The sequence below is a fragment of the Taeniopygia guttata genome, chromosome 12 (assembly GCF_048771995.1).
Source record: "Taeniopygia guttata chromosome 12, bTaeGut7.mat, whole genome shotgun sequence".
NCBI classification, from domain to species: domain Eukaryota; kingdom Metazoa; phylum Chordata; class Aves; order Passeriformes; family Estrildidae; genus Taeniopygia; species Taeniopygia guttata.
The window spans coordinates 7253873-7273363 of NC_133037.1; the positions used below are offsets into that span (position 1 = coordinate 7253873).

The 19491-nt window shown below is 40.7% G+C and overlaps 1 protein-coding gene across 1 annotated transcript in view; it reads right to left on the reverse strand.

Moving 5' to 3' along the window:
* Positions 1–19491, reverse strand: part of PTPRG (protein tyrosine phosphatase receptor type G) — a 390724-nt gene that overhangs the window by 24484 nt on the left and 346749 nt on the right. The window contains exons 14-15 of the mRNA XM_030283424.4: positions 18142–18233; positions 6807–6898 (exon numbers count right to left, since the gene is read on the reverse strand). Of these exons, the coding sequence (XP_030139284.3) occupies positions 6807–6898; positions 18142–18233 (184 nt within the window). The remainder of the gene's footprint in view (positions 1–6806; positions 6899–18141; positions 18234–19491) is intronic.

The window sequence follows — 19491 nt, forward strand, 5'->3', positions numbered from 1 at the left end:
TGTTTCCCATTACTTCAGGCTGATGTCCTGGCAGGGGCTGCACTGTGAAAGCCTATGAATAGCAATGAGGAGTCACAACAAAGAAAGGATCCTAATCTGAGCAACTAAACCTGAGAAGATCCGTAGCTGTGTTTTGATATTAACGTTGATATTTTTCAGTATGGAAGCATCCACCCCCAGTATCAGTTTTGATCTATTAGTTTAATCCCAAATTACAAGAATTTTGTGGTAGTGCTCTTTCTGTTTGTTTTATCACAGCAAACATGAAGACAGCATACCAACAGAGACTGCAGATAGTGTTTGAACATATCCCCCAGGAACAGTGTATATTTCTATAATAATTTAGCACTGGTATAAACTCTCCAACAGCACTCAAGAGAGAGTTGAGCTGGGGACAAGCTAGAAAGAGGTGAAACTAAACAAACCAAGAGGACTCAACACAGGAATAACATCAATAGATGTTATTAGCTAAATAACATCAATAGCTAAAAACTCCTGTAAAATGCATAAGAGAGGAAAGGATGGTGGGGTGGAGGTGTCAGAGTCTGACCAAAACCTTGCATTTCCCAGCCAATGGCTCATCTAAGTGGGGCTTCCAGGCACAAACCTTGGGAATGGCTGTGGTACTGTGGTTACTAATAGAAACTCCAGATATCTGAACTTCTTTTACTGCTTCTCTTAATCTCTTAATTCACATCAGCTTCTCAGGGTAGGTGAGGCAGTGAGATAAGGATTGAGAACTCCAGGAAGGCCCTGTTCTGCAGCAGTCCTTCCTCCTCCCACTTCACAGTGCTGCTTCACTCTGGTTTCAGTACAGCAATGCAAAGGCTGAGATTACCTCTTATTAAGGCAATTTTGGGCAATGTTATAAAACATCCCAATGCAGTATTGCCTGCTAGCAGCATGCTTTTGAAATGGCATTTTCTACTGCCAAATTCCTTGGTATAGATGCAGTTATAAGCATGTGCCTGGTGTGAGCTGTGCCTAATCTGTAAAGGATGTCAGGATAACTACTCTGGGTTTTTAGCATCTCAAGAAGTGTGGAAAGTGCAGCATTATCTGTTTTCAATGCAACCCATGGCTAACGTTTTGAGGTCCCCAGTTAAAAAGAGCCAGTGACCCCTGCCCTGAGCAGCAGCAACTATGAGAATAACATTAGCAAATCCCTGCCACATTGCTGGAAATACAGATTTATGTTATTTTCTTATATTTCAGGCCATTTAGAAGAAGGTGCCACTGGAGTATAAAGATATTTTCAATTTATGTGATGAGGGAGTTAGACAGCCTGCCTCTGAGTTCAGCGAGCCTGTTCAGACTCCAAATTGGCAATGAATCATTATGCTCACACGGCCACAGGCAGGAGAGGTCTGCAGAGATTGCATTCCCCTCCCTAACTGCTCCTGCAGCAGCACTGACCAGCCCACTCCAGAATTACAGAGGAGGGAAGTAAAACTCCCTGATCTCAAAAATCCAAATGCTGCCTTAAACTGTAAAAATTCACAGTTAGCTTTGGGGATGGAAGATGATTTCTTGGCTTAGTGTTCCTTTCTTAGAGCAAAAAGGACATGATTACTCAAAAAAACTTACTGTGTTATTCCAGTAACTGGCCAGGGGGAGGGAGTGAAAAGCTCTGCTGTGGGAGGTGGCACTTCACACTCTTTTTGATACAGGAATTTGGAGGGCACATGTCCCATATAGTCAGGCTATCAGGGGAATAGAGGATGACAAATGTGACATCAGTTTTTAAACTGAGATCCAGAAGGGGTTTTAGGCACTACAGCCCACTATAGCTGACTTCTCTGTGGGACAAAATGCAAGACTCTGAAATAGAGCAGCAGAGCCAGTGAATGCCTTCAACACCTTGGGGAGAGGTCCCTGAAGAAGTCTACAGGCTGCCTAGAAGAGAGCAGCATATCAATTTCCAAAATGTGTGAAAAGGCCTCTCAGAAAATATTACTTAAAACCTGTTCTGGTTTTGGAACAAAAAGAAAACTTGCCTTTGTGCACTACCAGGGTAGAAGTGGGACTGACCTGCCCAGGAGTTGCCAGTGTACAGCTTTCACTGGTGGGACCCTACAGGGACCTCACCTATTCATAAGAGGACTGCAGAAGGGACAAAGTGTGTTTACAATACCAAATTATTCAGGATAATTAGAATGAAGGCTGTTTGTGAAGGGAAGCTGAACAGTCTCGCAGCACTGAGAGGCCGAGTGACAAAATGGCAAATGAAATTCAATGTTGATAAATGCAAAGTGATGTACTTGGGGAAAAACAACCCTAACTATACATACATGCTGACAGGTTCCCAATTTGCTATTGCCATACAGTGATGAGGCCTTGGGGTCACACACAATAGTTTTCTGGAGGTGTCAGCTGAGTGCTCAGTAGTTGTTAAAAACCAAATACTAGGTGTCGGAATTTGTGGGTATTGGTGATTCTGAGATTGTAGAAAGTCTTTGTCTTTTTGCCCCGTTGCCAAAGAAGAAGCCATAGTTCGTCTGTGTTGGTTTCAAGGTTGTTTATTTTTGCTTATCTATAACAAGTTCTGCTGCCCTGCCGCAGCTCTGTTTTGCAGGGCAGCGTGTGGGGCTCTGCCCCTCAGTGGGATGGTACAAACATTATATACAAGAAATTACGTGTACTATATTTACAATAATGTGCCAATATCTATCATCTACGTTGAATAGTGTGTTCCTAGCCTAAACCAATAGAAAAATGCCAACATCACCAAGAACATGGAGGTAAGGAAGAAGAAGGAGGAAGAACAGGTTCAGGCCCACTTTCCTCCATCTTAGAACTCCTGACCCCCCTGTACAAAGTAAAACCCCCCTGTACATGTGTTAAAACCCCCCTGTACAATACTAAAAAATTTTACCCTCTAATTTGTGACTACTTTTACTATATCATCTAACTCTCTGTGACTGCTTGTTCCACCTTTAAAGTTGGTAATTCATTCCATGGTTCAAACTCAAAATCACAGCTGTTTTCTGCTGTTTGCCAGGGTCTAAAATGCTTCTGACCAAGGCCTGGAACCTCTAAAAATGTCTGAGGGACATTTTGAGTTCCGACAACTAGGTTAGGAAGGAGAAAAGTAATAGAAAACTGTAAACGTCACTGAACTCCGCATTAAAACCACCTCCCATATACTGTGCACTGCCGTGGTCTTCCCATCCTAACAAGGTTATGGTAAAGAAGATAAAAAGGTACAGAAGGGACAACTCATCTCAAGTCTGGAGTGGTTTTCTCCAAAAAATGAAGTGAATAATTTAGATTTCTTTAGATTTGAAAATGGATTATTAAGGGGGAATATAAAGGCAGACAGAATCATGGGAGTAAACAGGGATGCACTTTGTAATGCAAAAAGTAGGAGGCACCAAGAGAAGTTATTCAATATGAATTAAAATCAAAAGGAAGTCTGTTCTTGTGGAACAAATTGTAGAATTCATTGCCATGGGATGCTTTGGACATCAGAAGCCTAACAGGGCTCAAGAGACAATTAGAAACTTATGGAAAAAAGGTCTATCAAAGACTGTTTAATGTAATAATGCCAGGAAAATCTCAGGCTAGATCAGGAATAGATATAATCTCTGGCTCAGGAAGCCTTTCAATCTCTCTTCAGTCTTGCCCTCAAATCCTGCCCAGTAGCCCTGTAAAAAAACATGTGGTACCTCATCCTGGACACCATAGCAAGACAGTGCTGGAGCTGCCTGAGAGCAAGCCAAAAAGCTTCCATCAACTTTTTTAGTCTACTACTGAACAAACTCCAAGGTCAAATACAAAGACTTATGTCAGAGACCAGCACTACTATGCAGAATCTTTATTTTAAAAAGCTATTTGTTGTTCAATATTAAATTGGGTCCTGTATTTCCAATTTATATCAAAAAATTGAAAATTCACAGGACTCAAAGGAAATCTTTAAAATCCTGTATATACAAGAAAGCCCAGCTATCATCAGACAATAAAGCTGGCTACTTGCACTACGATTGCCCAAAGGGAATAAGGATTAATTTTAGATGTACTTTTCAAGGGAAGATTTTTGAGTGCAAAGTCCTTTTTTCCCTCTGCATATAAAATGCTTCCTAAGCACATTCACAAAATATTTACCTGTAATTACAGCTCAATTTAAGAGGGGGAGGGAATATTCACACAATTTACTTCTAAAGGAATCTTCTTCCTGTAAAAACCAACCTAACACAGCCCTAAATATACTGCCAAAAACACAGGAAATAACACCAAAATCTAGCAACAAACAAGTGGAGGCTGTTAACCTTCCACATTGTGCAGTGTATGTATGTGCCTAGCTTAGTCTTTCCTTGTGCAGCTTCTACCTTAAACCTCCTGCCACAGAAAATTCTGAAGAGATTTTTGATCCATTTCTTTCTTTTTTTTTAAAGCAAATCTCATGCACTGTCTGCCTTTGGGAGGATTTATTTATTCTGCAGTATTGATCATATTATTTCAGCATCTCCACACTATGTTCTTTTCTTCCCCTTTTAGATGTAAAAAACTATTTTTTTGTATGACTTCAGAATCCATTACTCTTTTGAAAAGTTCCACAGGCATGAAGACATCTTATGGCTCTGGTACTTTCCACCTAAGGCTAGCAGCCCTGGATTTTCTGTTTTAGCTGGAATCCTATTATTTCTTCATAAAACATTAGTAAAGTCTTCCCCATAGCTGGCAGATGCAACTCCAGCCCATGGACCATGTTATGACCACCACTGCAGTTGGCAGAAAAACTGTGCTTGCCAAGATGTGACTGGATGTGAGAAGCTGCACTGCAGCCACTCCAACAGCTACTGAATAAATGTAACCTTGGGTTCCACTGTCCGCTGGGGCTCTGACCTCTGAGTCAGTTTGGTACTTCAGAAACATTTTACCTATGGGCTCTGTGAAAAATCCTGGGTTTCAAATCAGGCCCACGAGGCCTCAGCAGGGCAGAACACCATCAATGAAGGGGAGCTGGTTGGTTCATCCCAGAGAGAGATCACCTCGTTCCTATTTCTACTCCTTACTCTAGCAGGAGATTTCATTTACATTAAGGAAGCTGAGATCTCAGCTACGGAGCAATACCTCTGGAATAGCTATCCTGACTTCAAAGCAGATGCTCCAAGTTTTAAGGCAGCACGGAGAAGAGAACTTGGTGCGTGCAGTGCAGTCGGAGGAGTTTAACTTCCCTTTGGAGGGGACCCTGTGCTCCCCAGAATGGGACTAATTGGCCAAAGCTCTTTCCAGCTAGCTACCACAGCACAGCACTCACAGCAGGGAACTCCAGGAGGAAGGGAAAAAATAAGGCTATTAGAGCAGTGTTTTTCTTTGCTAAAACACAGGCAGAAGGTGTCCAACATTTGTTAATAGCAGTGATTTTGTGACAGCTGAAGCAAAGCTTTCTTAAACCCAGACCAAGTTTACAGATGTGTTGTTGATTATTTTGAATAATTAAATGGTGTAAAACCCAGCTGTGATGAATAGCACTGGGGTCGCAATTCATAAATAATTGAGAAGAGTGAGTCGCATTTGATCATCCTGATCAAATTCTACTCTCTGGAGAATAAATGTTTGTCCTGAATACCATCAACATTGTTAAATGCCTCAATATTCCTGCTCAGCCATCCAGCCAGCAGTCAATTGAACTAAATCACTTTAACACCTTACACATTTGCCTTCCTCATGAATACAAAATGTTTCTAACTTACACAACGCTTTTTTGGCATCAGACAAAGCAGACACTCTTTATAGACAGTAACCAAACAGCAACAATAAACGTTTTAAATGATCCCATTAAAAACAATTCCTGCATACAATCTTGTCTTTACAGTGCAGTAAGCAAAGAAGCTGTAGATATAAGGCCACCTATTTTGGTTCAGTGCCTTGTTTGCAAGCAGAGCTGCTGCTCTGATTCACAGGCAGCAGGCAAACACACTTTTGCTTGTGGGGAAGCCAGAAGTGCAACTCCATGTGGTTTTCTGGGGCTTCTGTTTCTCAATACTTCCAAACATTCAGCAGGGACTGTGATTAGACTGGGTGGAAGAAAAGCCTGATTCTGCTGTCTTAGGCTGTATGATGTTTACCATGCTTAATATGGGTTTTGTAACCCAGAGGTAGAAAACTACTTTCACTCCATTGGAATTATCTCCAAATGACAGCATATTTATAGGTCAGAATCTGTTCTATACAGGTAACAAGATGAAAATTTTAAAATAGTCACATTAGGTAAATACCACCAACTAAACCCCAAATCCTTTCTCTTTGGGTTTACTGGAACAAAATAATCAATGACTTCAATAGCAGCCTCTCCTGTCTGAACAGTGCATGAACAAGGGCTCAAGGAACTAACTCACAGTTTGGGTTTTCATCAAAGACCAAATTCTACTACTTTTATACATTGCAAGCACTATTTCACTCAGGGAATATGTGGCTTTTCAGACAACCTAGAGGAGCAAATTCTGGAGCAAGAGGAGTAAAATAATTGTAAGAAAACCCAGAGTTAAAAAATGACTGTTTGTATCTTCATGTCGTTCCTGGGGGCTTGCAGGCAGCTTTTGATTTTCCTATTTAATAAAAACCTAGAAGGGCTCCCCGTTAAAGGCACCAATTCTGTGGTGGTTAGAAAGCATCTGTAAATGTCCAGTCCCATACTACTCATAGTTGGTAGAAAATTGGCATCATCCTGTTTCTTCTGATACATTTGAGCACTGCATTTACCTGACATGACAGCCTCACACAGATGTCACATGGTCCCCAATTATTAATACACAATTAACTTTAGGAAAACAACATTTTATTGGTGGGTCATTAAATCGTACCTCGAAGTCTTCTGAGAACCCATGCTGGTTATTAGAATACAGCTCACTGATGTGTTTAACAAACTGCTTGACTGGAATTGCTTCCATATCATCTGTAGAAAAAAAAAAAAAAAAAAGAAATACTCAGAGTTGCTCTTGAGGAGAGGAAGCCTTCACTTGATATCATTTAGATCAGAGTTCCCAGAGGCAGAGCTAGTTCAATGTGCTGTAATAAGAAATCTTGATAAATCTGGCCAGTTTTGAGGTAAATATTTCATTATATTTCCAGTTCTAAGCACTACAATTATAAATAGTGAGAACCTGTTCCCACTGATTTACAAAGTTCAGTTTAAGTTCATGGACAATCAGATCTTGCTCAGTTTGAAGATGGCCATGGATGTGATGAAGAAACCTCCTCTCCTTTCACATTATATAAAAAGAACAGAAGAGACCCCAAATAATAAAATACAGTTGACAATTACTCCCAGTAAGTTTTACCAGACTCAGCACACACACAGCCTTTTCTTGTTAAAGTTATTAACTTTTCCCCTTTCACACAATAATGCAGAATTGCTTTTGAGCAAAATAGCAGGCAAACACAGCAGCCACTCTGATTTGAGTTCTCCCTCATGCCAGACATTATTCATAACATTGAATATTACTGAGTATCCCACTGGACCATTTGCTCTTGCACAGCACAGTGCAAGTGCCACCCAATACACCAGTAAATCACCCTTATTTGTCTTCTTACAAGAAAGAAGTTGAAGACTCAAACTGAAGACAAACAAGATTGTTTTGAGCACCTGGGACTCCAGACAGATTCTAATAAAGCTGGGGTGGAGGATGGGTGCCTTATTCCTCTATTTAGCTCTCACAAAAGGCCTGGATATTGTTATGACCACCACTGCAGTTGGCAGAAAAACTGTGCTTGCCAAGATTCGCCAGTTAATATTTTCAGTCTGGCATTTAGAAAATGCAAATTGCTATACAACTGTGATTACTTTCAGCATGTAAAATAATCTATTGCCTGATGGTTACTATTGTCTGATTGCGTGATTTTATGGCAATACCCTGTATTTATACAATCCATTTAATATTCTTCTGAAGATAGCATCTAGGTTATGTTTACTCCCAGTAATTCAGTGGTGTATTTTTGCTCCCATTTAGAAGACATATGGTTTGGTGCTACAGCTGCATTATAATCTGGATTCTTTTCCTTTTAAACATCTACATTATGATAGAAAAAATCCAAATATTTCTACAGATACTTAGCAAAATTTAACGATAAATAAATAGATGTGACATTTACTGTATTCAGAGTGAAAGATCTTTGGCAGCTAAAACCTCTAAGCTGTCACATACGCTTTTCTTAGCAAAGGGTATGAAGATCTGTATGTGTAAATGAGGTTCTACTTTGGCAAGAATTTTATAGATCCCTGACAATCTGATTTCTTTCCAGCTGATGGCAGTTAATATTGACCATGTCATTACTTCTCTCCTTTTATTTTATAAGGTAACGCTCTAAGGTGACTTTTGCATCTATTGACATTTTCAGATCTCAATCAGCTCCCTTCTATTTTATTTACAAGGGCCAATTGTTAAAGATATGTTTGCAATCTGGTCACCTCACAGTATAGTAATGCTACTTTAATTAACCAAATGCTCATTTACTGAATAATACAGAATTCAAAACATTTGACAAGTGTATGATCTTCTTAGCAAAATGCTGCAGCCTGCAGAAATGCTGGCATTTAAAAATATTTAAGTGATAACATTTATTCTATATAATATTGGGAACATCATCATCTCATAACATTTATATCAATATTTTCACAGCCAAGAGATTTGAATGGAATGATCTATAAGAATCATAGAAATCTATAGAAAAAACCTGTAAAACAGTATTTTCTCTTCTGAAAAGTAACCCATACATCCTGGATTTCCTTGAAAATAGCTTTTGCTATGATAGCAATTGCATATAATCTCACAAGAGAAGTGAGTAATCTCCAGTTATAATTTGGGTTTTTTCCTTGCATAGTTTTAACTCAACTGAGACCAACCAAGGTAAAGGATTGGCTGCAGCAGACCAGTGTGTCCAACCTAATTTTGCAGAAGGCAGAATTTAACTTTAATTGTGATCTGTGAGCCACAAAATACATTAGAAATAACATGCTCTCCAGTCCATTGAATTCCCACCAATTTCAAGGATGGGTCTGCACCAGAAATCCATGGCAAAGAGTGGTTAATTTTATTTTTATCATCATCACTGCATGGTGGCAGTATGTCTCCACCTTTATAGCCATTGCTATTTCACTTCTCTCTTGTTAAAGGTCCTTTAGTGCTTCTCCTCCCTTTTTCCTCTCCTGCATTTTCATTCTAACTCCCTCCAGAAGCCTTAACTCAGTGCAGTTTCTTACCACATTTGATGACATGGGTAACAATTACACATTAAATAATTAAAAAGAAAGTATTCTTGACATATGAGCTCACTGAGTCAGAGGGAGATGAAGTTGCCCATCAACTCAGGAAAACCACACTGGAGCAAATATAATTATTGCACACCAGAAAGATTAAAATCAGAACCATAAACATTAGAAACTTATAAAACAGTAGAAGGTTTCCAGCTTTCAAACTGGTGGGGTAACATGGTCCAACATAGTCTGTGACTGGGACAGGCACAGCCCTGAGGGGATGGGAACCTACAGTGTGCAGGATGTGGCTGGTCCTCCTGCACACCCACCCTGCCCCAGCTGATGGGCACAGGGAAGCAGCTGCACAGGAGACAGAGCCTATCACATGAACCAGAGCAACAGGAAAATGCTGAAGCAATCTGGGCTGGAATTTTTCTATTCATAACCTCCAACTCCAAACTCCTGTCCAGGAACACAAATCACCTGAGCTGGGTACAGGCACGTACAGCCACAGGCAGCTTGCCAGACCTCTGGCAGAATGTTGCAAACACACCCAGCACTCTGCAATGGCTGAGACCTTCTCCAGGAAAACCAACAGATGTAGCTAGATGCACAGAATCTGATTTTGCTTTAGCTACCGTCAGCCCAAAGGCTTTGGTTAAGCCTTCTTTCCATCTTAAAGCAAACAGACTTAAATGACTGTAATTCTTTTAGTCGATTGAAGAGATTATTAGAATCCTATAATGGCTAATTAGGAGCTCTCCATTGTTCTGTGCATATTCACTTTTGTACTATGTACTTTTTCCCATCAAGAAGCTGGAGTGACATTTGATATTGTCAGTGCAATCCTTACATTTTGCAAGACCTACACATTATTCAAAGAGAAGAGGGAGGTGTTTTAATAACATACCTTCACCTCTAACACTGCAGATATAATTACATTTCTGTCTAGCTTGGGTTTAGCCATCTGTTTTATCAGTGTCAATAAAGTGATTCAGGATTTACTTCACTGTGAAATATGAGCTGAATCTGGCACCATAATAACGTACTAACCCTTTGTGTTACACAGAGAACGAAGTATACTCAGGTGGACAGTATTTTAGTAGTATTTTTTATAATCAGATACTACCAAAGCTGACACATGGCAGGGTATGTTTAATTTCTGTGCTAAATATTTAACATATTGGTGGAGTTCCCATCTTGACTTGCTGGCCCAAGCCAAGCACCTGAGAGAAGTATCAAATAAACCCAAAGTGGAGCACAAGGCAGCTCATTTCCTGCCACAAAGAGACAATGCCAAGAAGAAAATCATGTTTGTTTAAAAAAAATGACTGTAGAGGAAAACCTTCACTAACACCTCCTTTTTAAAGAAATGGCAATTGCAAATGCAGAATATTTAACACATTCCTTCATAAGACAGACACCTTCAAAAGAAGCCCAAAGCATATAGAAGCAATAAAGTTGGAACAGGGTCACATTTTAAGTTCGGATAATTAGTAATCCTACCAGGAAGGATTTCCCATGGCTCCCACTTAATAAGCTGCCTTTATAATGTTAAAGCAATAGGGGCCAATTTTCAAAGAAAAATAGGATATCCTATCAGAAATGACATTTCCACATAATAGGGTCTCAGATTCATTTTCATTCATTTATAGTCTGAGAGCTCACTGGATAGTTTAGTGGCATTGTATTGGAATAGATGGGTTTGGGTCAGGAATTAATGAAGAAGGTCAAAACCAATGTGCTTCCTCATATTACCTTTATTTAGATGGAGTTTTGGTGTTTCTGAAGACCAGATATTTGACACATTAAATAATCTTGGTAAGAAAATTCTCCATGTCTTTTGTTCTGTCTGTAAAGGCTTTCTGTTCTTCAGCGATTACCTTACCCAGCCTCCTAAATCCAATATACTCCCTGCATCTTATGCCTTATTCTTAATGTGAAAGCTTATTTGGTTGGTTTGTGAGTCCCTGCACTTCAGTCTCTCATTTACTAAGCCACCTGGAGTCATGTGCCATGGCTGTCACATGCCTTGGTCCATCTGCTCCCACAGCAGCCACTGGCTGCTCTGTGCCATCCCTGCATCCCAGGAGCACCTCCATCAATCCTCGGTGTGCTCTCCACAGCTGGCTCCAACCACAGAATGAAGGGATTCTCCCACTGCCCTCTCCCTGCCTGGGGGGCTCAGCAGTGATCTGAATCCACCTACTGATCTGGCTGATGACTCTAAGAAAAGATTGATCGATTAATTTGTGGGGAAGGGAAGGGGAAGAATTAGTTATTGGTGGGGTAGATGGCCTAAGCCTATTCATTAGGATGACAAATAGTGAAGTGACAGGGAATCTTCTCTTTCTGAAGGCAGCACAAACTTAGCTTGGCTTATGATGATCATTAAACCAGTGACATGGTTAGGGACATTGATCCTGAACATAGAGAATCCACTATGAACAGTGTATCCTTGCAGGTCTCATTTTCTGCAAAAAAGTTTTCCCAAAATATCTACCAGTAGGATTGTAACAGGACTGGATTTGATCTCTTAATTCACTGAAAAATAACATATATGGACAAAATGCTTTTCTAGCAAACAAGCACCTTTCTGTTCCCAGCAACACTCAACCCTGGGATGTTACTTCATCTTTCACTCTCTTACTCTCCATTCCTAGGAAAAACATTGAATGCAATAACAGGATTTTTTAAAAGCTATTTATTTAGTGTTAACCACCTTCAGTGAAGTTTCATGGGTTTTTTGCTTTTTAGGCAGGATGGAAAAATGCTGCAAGCAGCTGGAATACCTAGCATCAATATTTAGGATGTAATTCACTTAAAATGGAATCTAACAGCCATTGCATAAGCTACAATACAAACCAGAGTGAAGGCTGCCAGAGCTATGGCAGCAGGAATAACCATGTGGAGTGTGATATTCTGTCTCCTACAAGAGTGGCTGAGCATATAGAATACTGCCAGGATGAATAGCACACCCTTGGGCAAAATTCTGCCCCAGCAGAGATTATTAAAAATTCCCATCAACTCAATTGTCCACCTCTAGAGAAAAGCTTAGACAAAACGTTATAAATCTGCAGATTGAGCATCCATTCCAAAGTGCACATATTAAAAGTGTTCAAAACTTCACATGCTGCTCAAATTTTGGCACAGATTGAATTTGAAGTGTCTGAGCAGAAAACAGCCAGCCCTTGCCCTAAGTCACCCAAATACTGGACTCCGAGTAATTCCACATGTAAAACATGGAAGTGCCCAGCTTTCTTCAAACCATTTTAGATTTCATGCAGCTAAATGATACACATTTATATTGCCAGAGCCTTTAATTCTGCAGTATATTGGCTTTCTTTGCATAACTATTTAAAATAAGAATGCAACTGAAGCCATTGTATTTCAATTGGAATAATTAATCTTTCTGGCTGATTGCATTTACTTGCTGTATAAAATTTTTTGGGAAATATAATAACAGTTTTATTTGTATAACATTAATATAAATTAATTTATAATAAAACAAATTCATTAAAAAGCTTTAGTATTGAGAAGGTGTCTGCCTTCTGTGGAGATCAAATTTCCATAAATACTATAAAGACTATGCAATAGGTTTCATTCTAGGACATCAAAATACCTGCTGAATATCTCTCAAGTGTGGCACCCTCCTGAAGTCACTGACCTCAATAATTAAGACAAATTATAAATGAAAATGAATTAAGATGAATAAGAACACATTAAGAGTTGATTACTGTGGGCACTAGTCCTCATTATTGCTCATTTGTAATCATGTGTTTATGAAGTACTATTTTTAATAAAAAGCACCTTTCAAAGTGAACAGGCATGGAAAACACTTTGAACACATTTGAAAGTTCAGGAAAGTTGGGCATGCTGAAAAAAAGACAGGAGTCCTTTCAGTAAGGTAACTGCTATCTGTTTGTTATAATCAAGTCAAATGAACAAAAGTGCAGGCTTCTAATAAAGGGAGGACATGTGAAAAATCAGAATATGAAAAACCACCTGTGTAATTATGTAGCTACATTCCTCTCTTGCTTCAAGACTTAATCTACTACAATGCTATTAGCCATGTGTCAGTCAGGAATATAAAGATGTTAATGATAAAATTATATATGTGTCAAAATAAGAGCTCACTTTAAATCTGCTTGTACAAAGATTAGGTTACCATTAATTATAAATGTAATAGCAATACACTTCTTCCCTTTAAGCAAAAAAGCCAATTTCAGTCCAAGAGAATGAAATAATGTGAATTTTCCCTTAGCCCAGATATTAAACATGATCTTATTTGGTGTTGCCAGCTAAGAAACACAATTTCAGTCTCACACATTTCCATCCTCAGGTCCCAGTCCTGCCATCAGTTACACACAAGCCATACATTTGAGCTCATGAAGATCCAGCTCCAGGACTCTGCCTCCCAGTGTAACAGCCCTCAGAAAAGGATCTATCTGCATTTCACATGACCACCATAAAAACACATTATTTTGTGTTGTAGCCAACCCCCGAAGAAGAACCAGAACTAGATATCGTACCATAAATTCTACAGTGTACTACTGCAGGAGCAGGGTTGGTACCAGAGTAAAAGGAAGGTGGATGTTCCCTAAAATACCTTGATGCTTTCTTGGCTTCAGAGGATGGCTGTGTTTGCCATATTGCATTCATGAATTTAATTGAAGCTGAAGATAGGTACAATTCACAATATGGTGCTGGAACATAAATCCACAGGGAGCAGAGAGCAGCAATAAAGTTTTAAGCAGCTGAAGAGCATTACCTCTGTGCTCAGTGAAGAGCTTCATGCCCTTGAGAAAAGCCCTGAGCTGCAGCTCCTGTACCTCACAAGCTCACTGTGCTCAGGGCACTGGCACGGCCACAGACAAATCCTGGGCTCTGCTCTTCAGCTCTGGGGATGCAAACTGAGACAGCCACACCTTATCAGAGAATAGTAAGATACCTGTGCTGGGAATCTGCAGTTTCCTTGTCAAACGATATACTCATTACTGCCTCAACAGAAACAGTTTGTCAAAGGGTGGGTGCTGCCAGAACACAGCAGCTGAGCCTGTAAAAAACACATCAAGTCTGACCCCTGACATTTGTCAGGAAAGGTTCAAGGCACTATTCAAGTTACTGAAGAGCAAAGAATTAATAAGATGGACTCATGATGGGACTCTTTGCAACCATGAAGAGATAGAGGGAATGAAAGAGGGTCATGAGTGCCCTGGCCTTCACACTCTGTTGGGTGTGACGTGGTAAAGCACCTTTTCATTGCTATTCCACTATTTCCTGGACTTGTACACCCATACTGAGACATTCTTGAAAAAACATGAGTGTTTCTCCATCAGCTTCTGTCACTAGTTTTTTAAAATATATTATTAATGAACTCCATGACAAGTTAAAAAATTAATTTAATGTCATTTAAACCTAAAACTGAACATACCATGATCTGAAATAATTTTGTTGGGCAGAATGGCAGGGGAGTTTTCAGAAATCTGCCATTGATTACAGATGCAAAACTGCTAGGTGCAAGGCTTATGTGAGTTGAGATTCATACCTCAGATGTAATACCCACTGGGTGACTCAGATAATGATAACTCCTTTGTCCTGTGTTTCTCTAGATCAAGCAGTGCAGATAATTATGAATAATGATAATGATTTGGATCTCAGAGAGAATTTGCACAGATAGGCACACACCTATGGGTGATGTGGCTTCCTGCACAATAATTAAGGATGTAGCCAAGGGAAATGAAATAGAAAATGGATAAAATGATTCCTCTGCAAGATTTTTTAGCAGGTAGCTGGCAGTATGATTTAGAGCTCACAGACCTGAGAAAACAAAGGGTTTGCACAAACAAGAGCAGGACATCGTGCAGAAATAAACACAAACGCTACCTCTGATTGTGCCAACACGTCACGGAGCAGAGCAGTGGCACACAGAAACACCAGAGCTCTTCTGAAACCTTGGCTGTGCCAGGACCTCGCTGTGCCTGGCTCCTGGCAGAGCCACCCCACACCTGGGCCAGGACCAGCCAACACAGACCCACCCAGCTCCCTCTGCCCAGCTCGCTGTGTGCTCAGATGGGTCTTGGCAAATCTGCTGGACATCTTCAGCCACGCTGCTCTAAACTAAGAGTGGAAGTTGGTCCACTGAACAGTAGGAGGTAGAGGCACAGTCCCACAGGGACCTAGTCAAATTCCTCTTGTAAAGATGGGGTTTCACAATCTAACAAGGTTACTTTACAAAGCTTGTTTCTGTGAAAATGCCACTTACATTTTGCTTCTAGTATCAACATGGCAAGTAAGACTTTCTCACACCCTGCGGCAGCTTCCAGAGGAGAAGTTCAGAGGCTTATAATTTCATCAGTTGCCACCAGTTTAAAGGAGAATTTTGTCATTTCATGTTCTTAAGGCATTTCAGTGGGCTGTTTATGTGGGAGCAGCAGCTGACGTCAGGGAAGACTGTCATCCAGTAACAGGTATGTGGGGGAAAACAGCCCACTCCTACACCTCCAAACAAGGAAAATGCCTCCAAGAGCTTCAAGATCTTTCAAGGCAGTATCTCCCATATTTGGAAAAAGCCAAGATAGCTGTAATTTTTCTCTACTAACTTGAGCCTCATGGCTGAAAGTATCCATGTATTAATTATTATCCCTGTACAGGTGATAGGTAATACACACAGAGTCTGAGGCACATACAGAGGGTGATTTGGCTTTTGGTGGCCTAAACAGCTTTAATGTCAGTGTCAAGATCTTCAAATTCACCAGTTCATTCTCTTTTAAGGTTTTCTGGGCATGATTCAACTTCAGATTAAGGCCCCTCCTTTTGGATGTCTGTATGCAGGTGTCTATGTCCATTATATCCAGAAAAATGTTGTCATTAGATTGAGAATTAAAGGGTTGGATTCACTCTTGTGACCAACTAGACTAAACCTCTTTCTAAGGCCCAGTTCTTGATGTGTCTTAAGGCTCACCAGCAATCCTTACAGATTTTTAACTACAAAGCTGCTCAAGGCGTCCTGCAGCATTTGCTCAGGGGATGCCTTAATCTGCAATGCCCCTTACCAGGGGTGAGCTGCCCTTTCTCAGCATTACTGAGTCTGAGCACACCACAGGGAGCACTGCAGTGACAGCAGCATCATGAGCCTCACAAAGCTGCTGTGGTTTCACAACCTGCCTTACTCTAGACATGGGAAATGTCCCCAGAGACAATTTTCTGTTCCCAGTCACTTTCTGCTATGTGCCAGAATGGCTGCTGAAGAAGCACTGGTGCACATTCTGCCCTGACAGTACCTGCTGCCTGCACTACAATTCATATGAATGCACTCCAGTCTTAATGGACTGACCATTAAAACATCTCTGTGCAACAGGGAAGAACCACTGTCTCAACAACACACACTGCAGCATGAGAAGATGGAGCTTTCTGCTGGTTTCTTTTATCTAAGAAAAAAATTGTCTCAATTACAGTAAAAATACTGCACATTGGCCAAAGAGGTTTTTGTCTGGAGGGAGAATTTGTCTCTTTCCAGTACCTTGTAGACGTAATCCACTGGGTTTGTGCAGTGCCAGAGTCCAGTTTAGCCCAGCCTCCCCTTCCCCACAACTCCAAGGAGGTACCACAGGAGAGCAGGCGTGGTGGGACCATTGAACTGACCGCCACAAGCAGACCCAACAGGCATTTGTTCCTCTTGGTTTCAGAGTAGGAAGAATGGAGTTCTCCAGCTATTTAAGTACTCCTGTGAAAATTAACCACTGGCGGTCTAAGATTAAAACCTGTCACCTCCTTTACCCTAAAGGAGGATGACTTCTTGCTAAGGACATGAGGTGGCCAGGACAGGCATTTTAGTCTCCAACAGAAAGGAGAGGGGACAATAGCACATTTTCTTTATTTTCAGTGGTACAGAATCAGACTGCAAGGCAAACTGCCTAACGCTTTCTGCAGGAATGTAATAGCTGACCTTTTCTACTAGTTCCCATGGGTACTTTGAAAGACTTTCTAGAAATAAGTCACACATGTCTACTGAATAAAATCAAGGAAAATATAGCTAGACTCTTTCACTTTGCTAGGATGCAAGTTTCTTCAGTGTCTCAGAAAAGGCTCTGAATGTTGTTTTGTAAAATGAACCTAATTAGCTACAGATTGAATCCCAGATCAATGATGCAGATACAGAATATGACAAGGAAACTTAAAACACCTTCAAGAAACAAGTGCAATCCTCTGACTGAGGTCAAAACAACATTTTTGGTATCTTAATTCTGCCTGTGAGACTGACCATGATCAAACAAGGCACCGGCTGCAAAGGCCACAGTAACACCAAGCTGCACTCTGTCATCACAGCTTCATGGCAGCTGCATCCTGCACTTAATAATTCCCCAGGGAAATGCCTCATGAAGAGAGAATAGCACAGTACTCTGCTTCCAGCATCACTCTCAGTATAGCTGAGAGGAGAATTTGACCTTTGGTAACTTTATTAATACCAAATTAACAGATGGCTTTGGACTTTGAGATTGTTTGCTTATCCCTGTGTCTCACTGTCCTTTCTGAGAGCCCCAGGTTCCACCTCTACCCACGGTGAAAGTGGGGGCAAAGCCCCCAGTCTCGAGAGAGCAGAGGAACTCAATATCCCTTCTCTGCAACCTGCCCTGCTGGAGCAGCTGGCTTCACCCTGGATGCAATGTCTCAGTGTTTTCAAGACTTGTTACTCATGTTTTTGACATTTTGCAAAGGTTATTCTGAAATTTCTATTAAAACAAAGTGGGAGAGGTGTCTACGGAAAAATACAGCATTGGCACTCAGAGCCCCATTACAAAGCACATTAAATTAAATGAAGCAGCACCGATAGAACAAATTTCTACCAAACCTCCATGATTTATCACAAGCACAACCTTCTCTTCTTTAGGTAATTAATCCAGTACTCCAAGTAGCACAAACACAGGAGAGTAAGACCATCTTACCTGGAATAGGTATAATGGGAATACTTTCATTGGGAACCACACGGGGGGAACTGCTGTCCTCCACATAGAAATGAGCAGTCTGGAAACACTTTCTGTTAAAGAAAAAAGAAAAAAAATAGATTCAGGGTGTGAAAAACTTCTCACTGAAAAACTTTTGCACATGTTCTGTTTCGCTATTTCTGTTCTGTACTTTCAGATGTTATAATTTTAAAACACTGATACACGAAAACACGTTTGTTTTCTAGAATTACAATTCTTATTCCAGATTCTGATGTGCTCTAATTCCCTGACATCTGACATCCACCCATCATAAATGCCTCTATACATTATTGCTAAATACCATTGAATATGAAATTATAATCATAAAAGTTATTGGCTGCAAAATAGGTTTCAAATACACCATTAAGAAAGGAACTCTGCACACAAGAAACACATTCAGCATACAATTCAAGCCCAAATCCACCTAGGACACTCAATTTCCAGGGAAAATACACTTGCTGTAAAAGTTTCTGCTGTGTAACAACCACCAGTAACACAGCATCTGTAAATGCTTCATATCACGATGTTCTGCTATGAAAGCTATCCTTCAAACATTAAGGTTTTTTGTTTGTTTGCTTTTTAACGCTAATGCCATATAACCTTCATCCCATCCTCCTCCTGCAAACTTGTATTACATATGCTACTACACAAAAATCCAATAGACACTTCCCTTGGGCCCCAGGACTCCTCTCTAAAAAGGCCTACAATGAAGAGCAGAACTTAAATCCACCTGACTCTTTTTTACCTGTATTTAATGCAAAGCAGAGAGCACAAGCTGGTCATCACAGAAAAGGTACTGAGTAGAATACCATCAAGAGATCCAGGGAGACTCTGCATGGTGATGTTAACTGAGGCAGGGTTTTCCAACGCCAGCGTCACTGCTCATTGCTGACTTAATGAGCTGCTTGAGGCTGGAACTGAATATTTAATGAGTCTTGCTTGGTGTGAGCAGCTATTGTGGCAGGAGAAGGGTCTGCTCTCGTCTGTCGAGGCACTGAACAATAGCTCCCCAGTGCAGAAAGATCCCCCTCACTGTCACCCTTCAACTGCTCCTCAACACCTGGGCAGAGTTTGTGGGGGCCTGGTGAACTGTGCCTTTGCCAAGTTGCAGGTTCCCTTGCTCAAACATATTTGCACATGTGGTTTCCAGGCTGCTGCCTTGCAGTCCCTGCAGTTTGCTGCTCAAACTCGGCCTTTGTGCTCCCCATGCAGAGCCCATCGTCAGAGCAAAGCCGTTTGTGGTGCCTTTGTTTCCAACATCCGTACGTGCCAGGGAGAAAAAAAGTCACTGGAAACCAAACCACTCTCTTA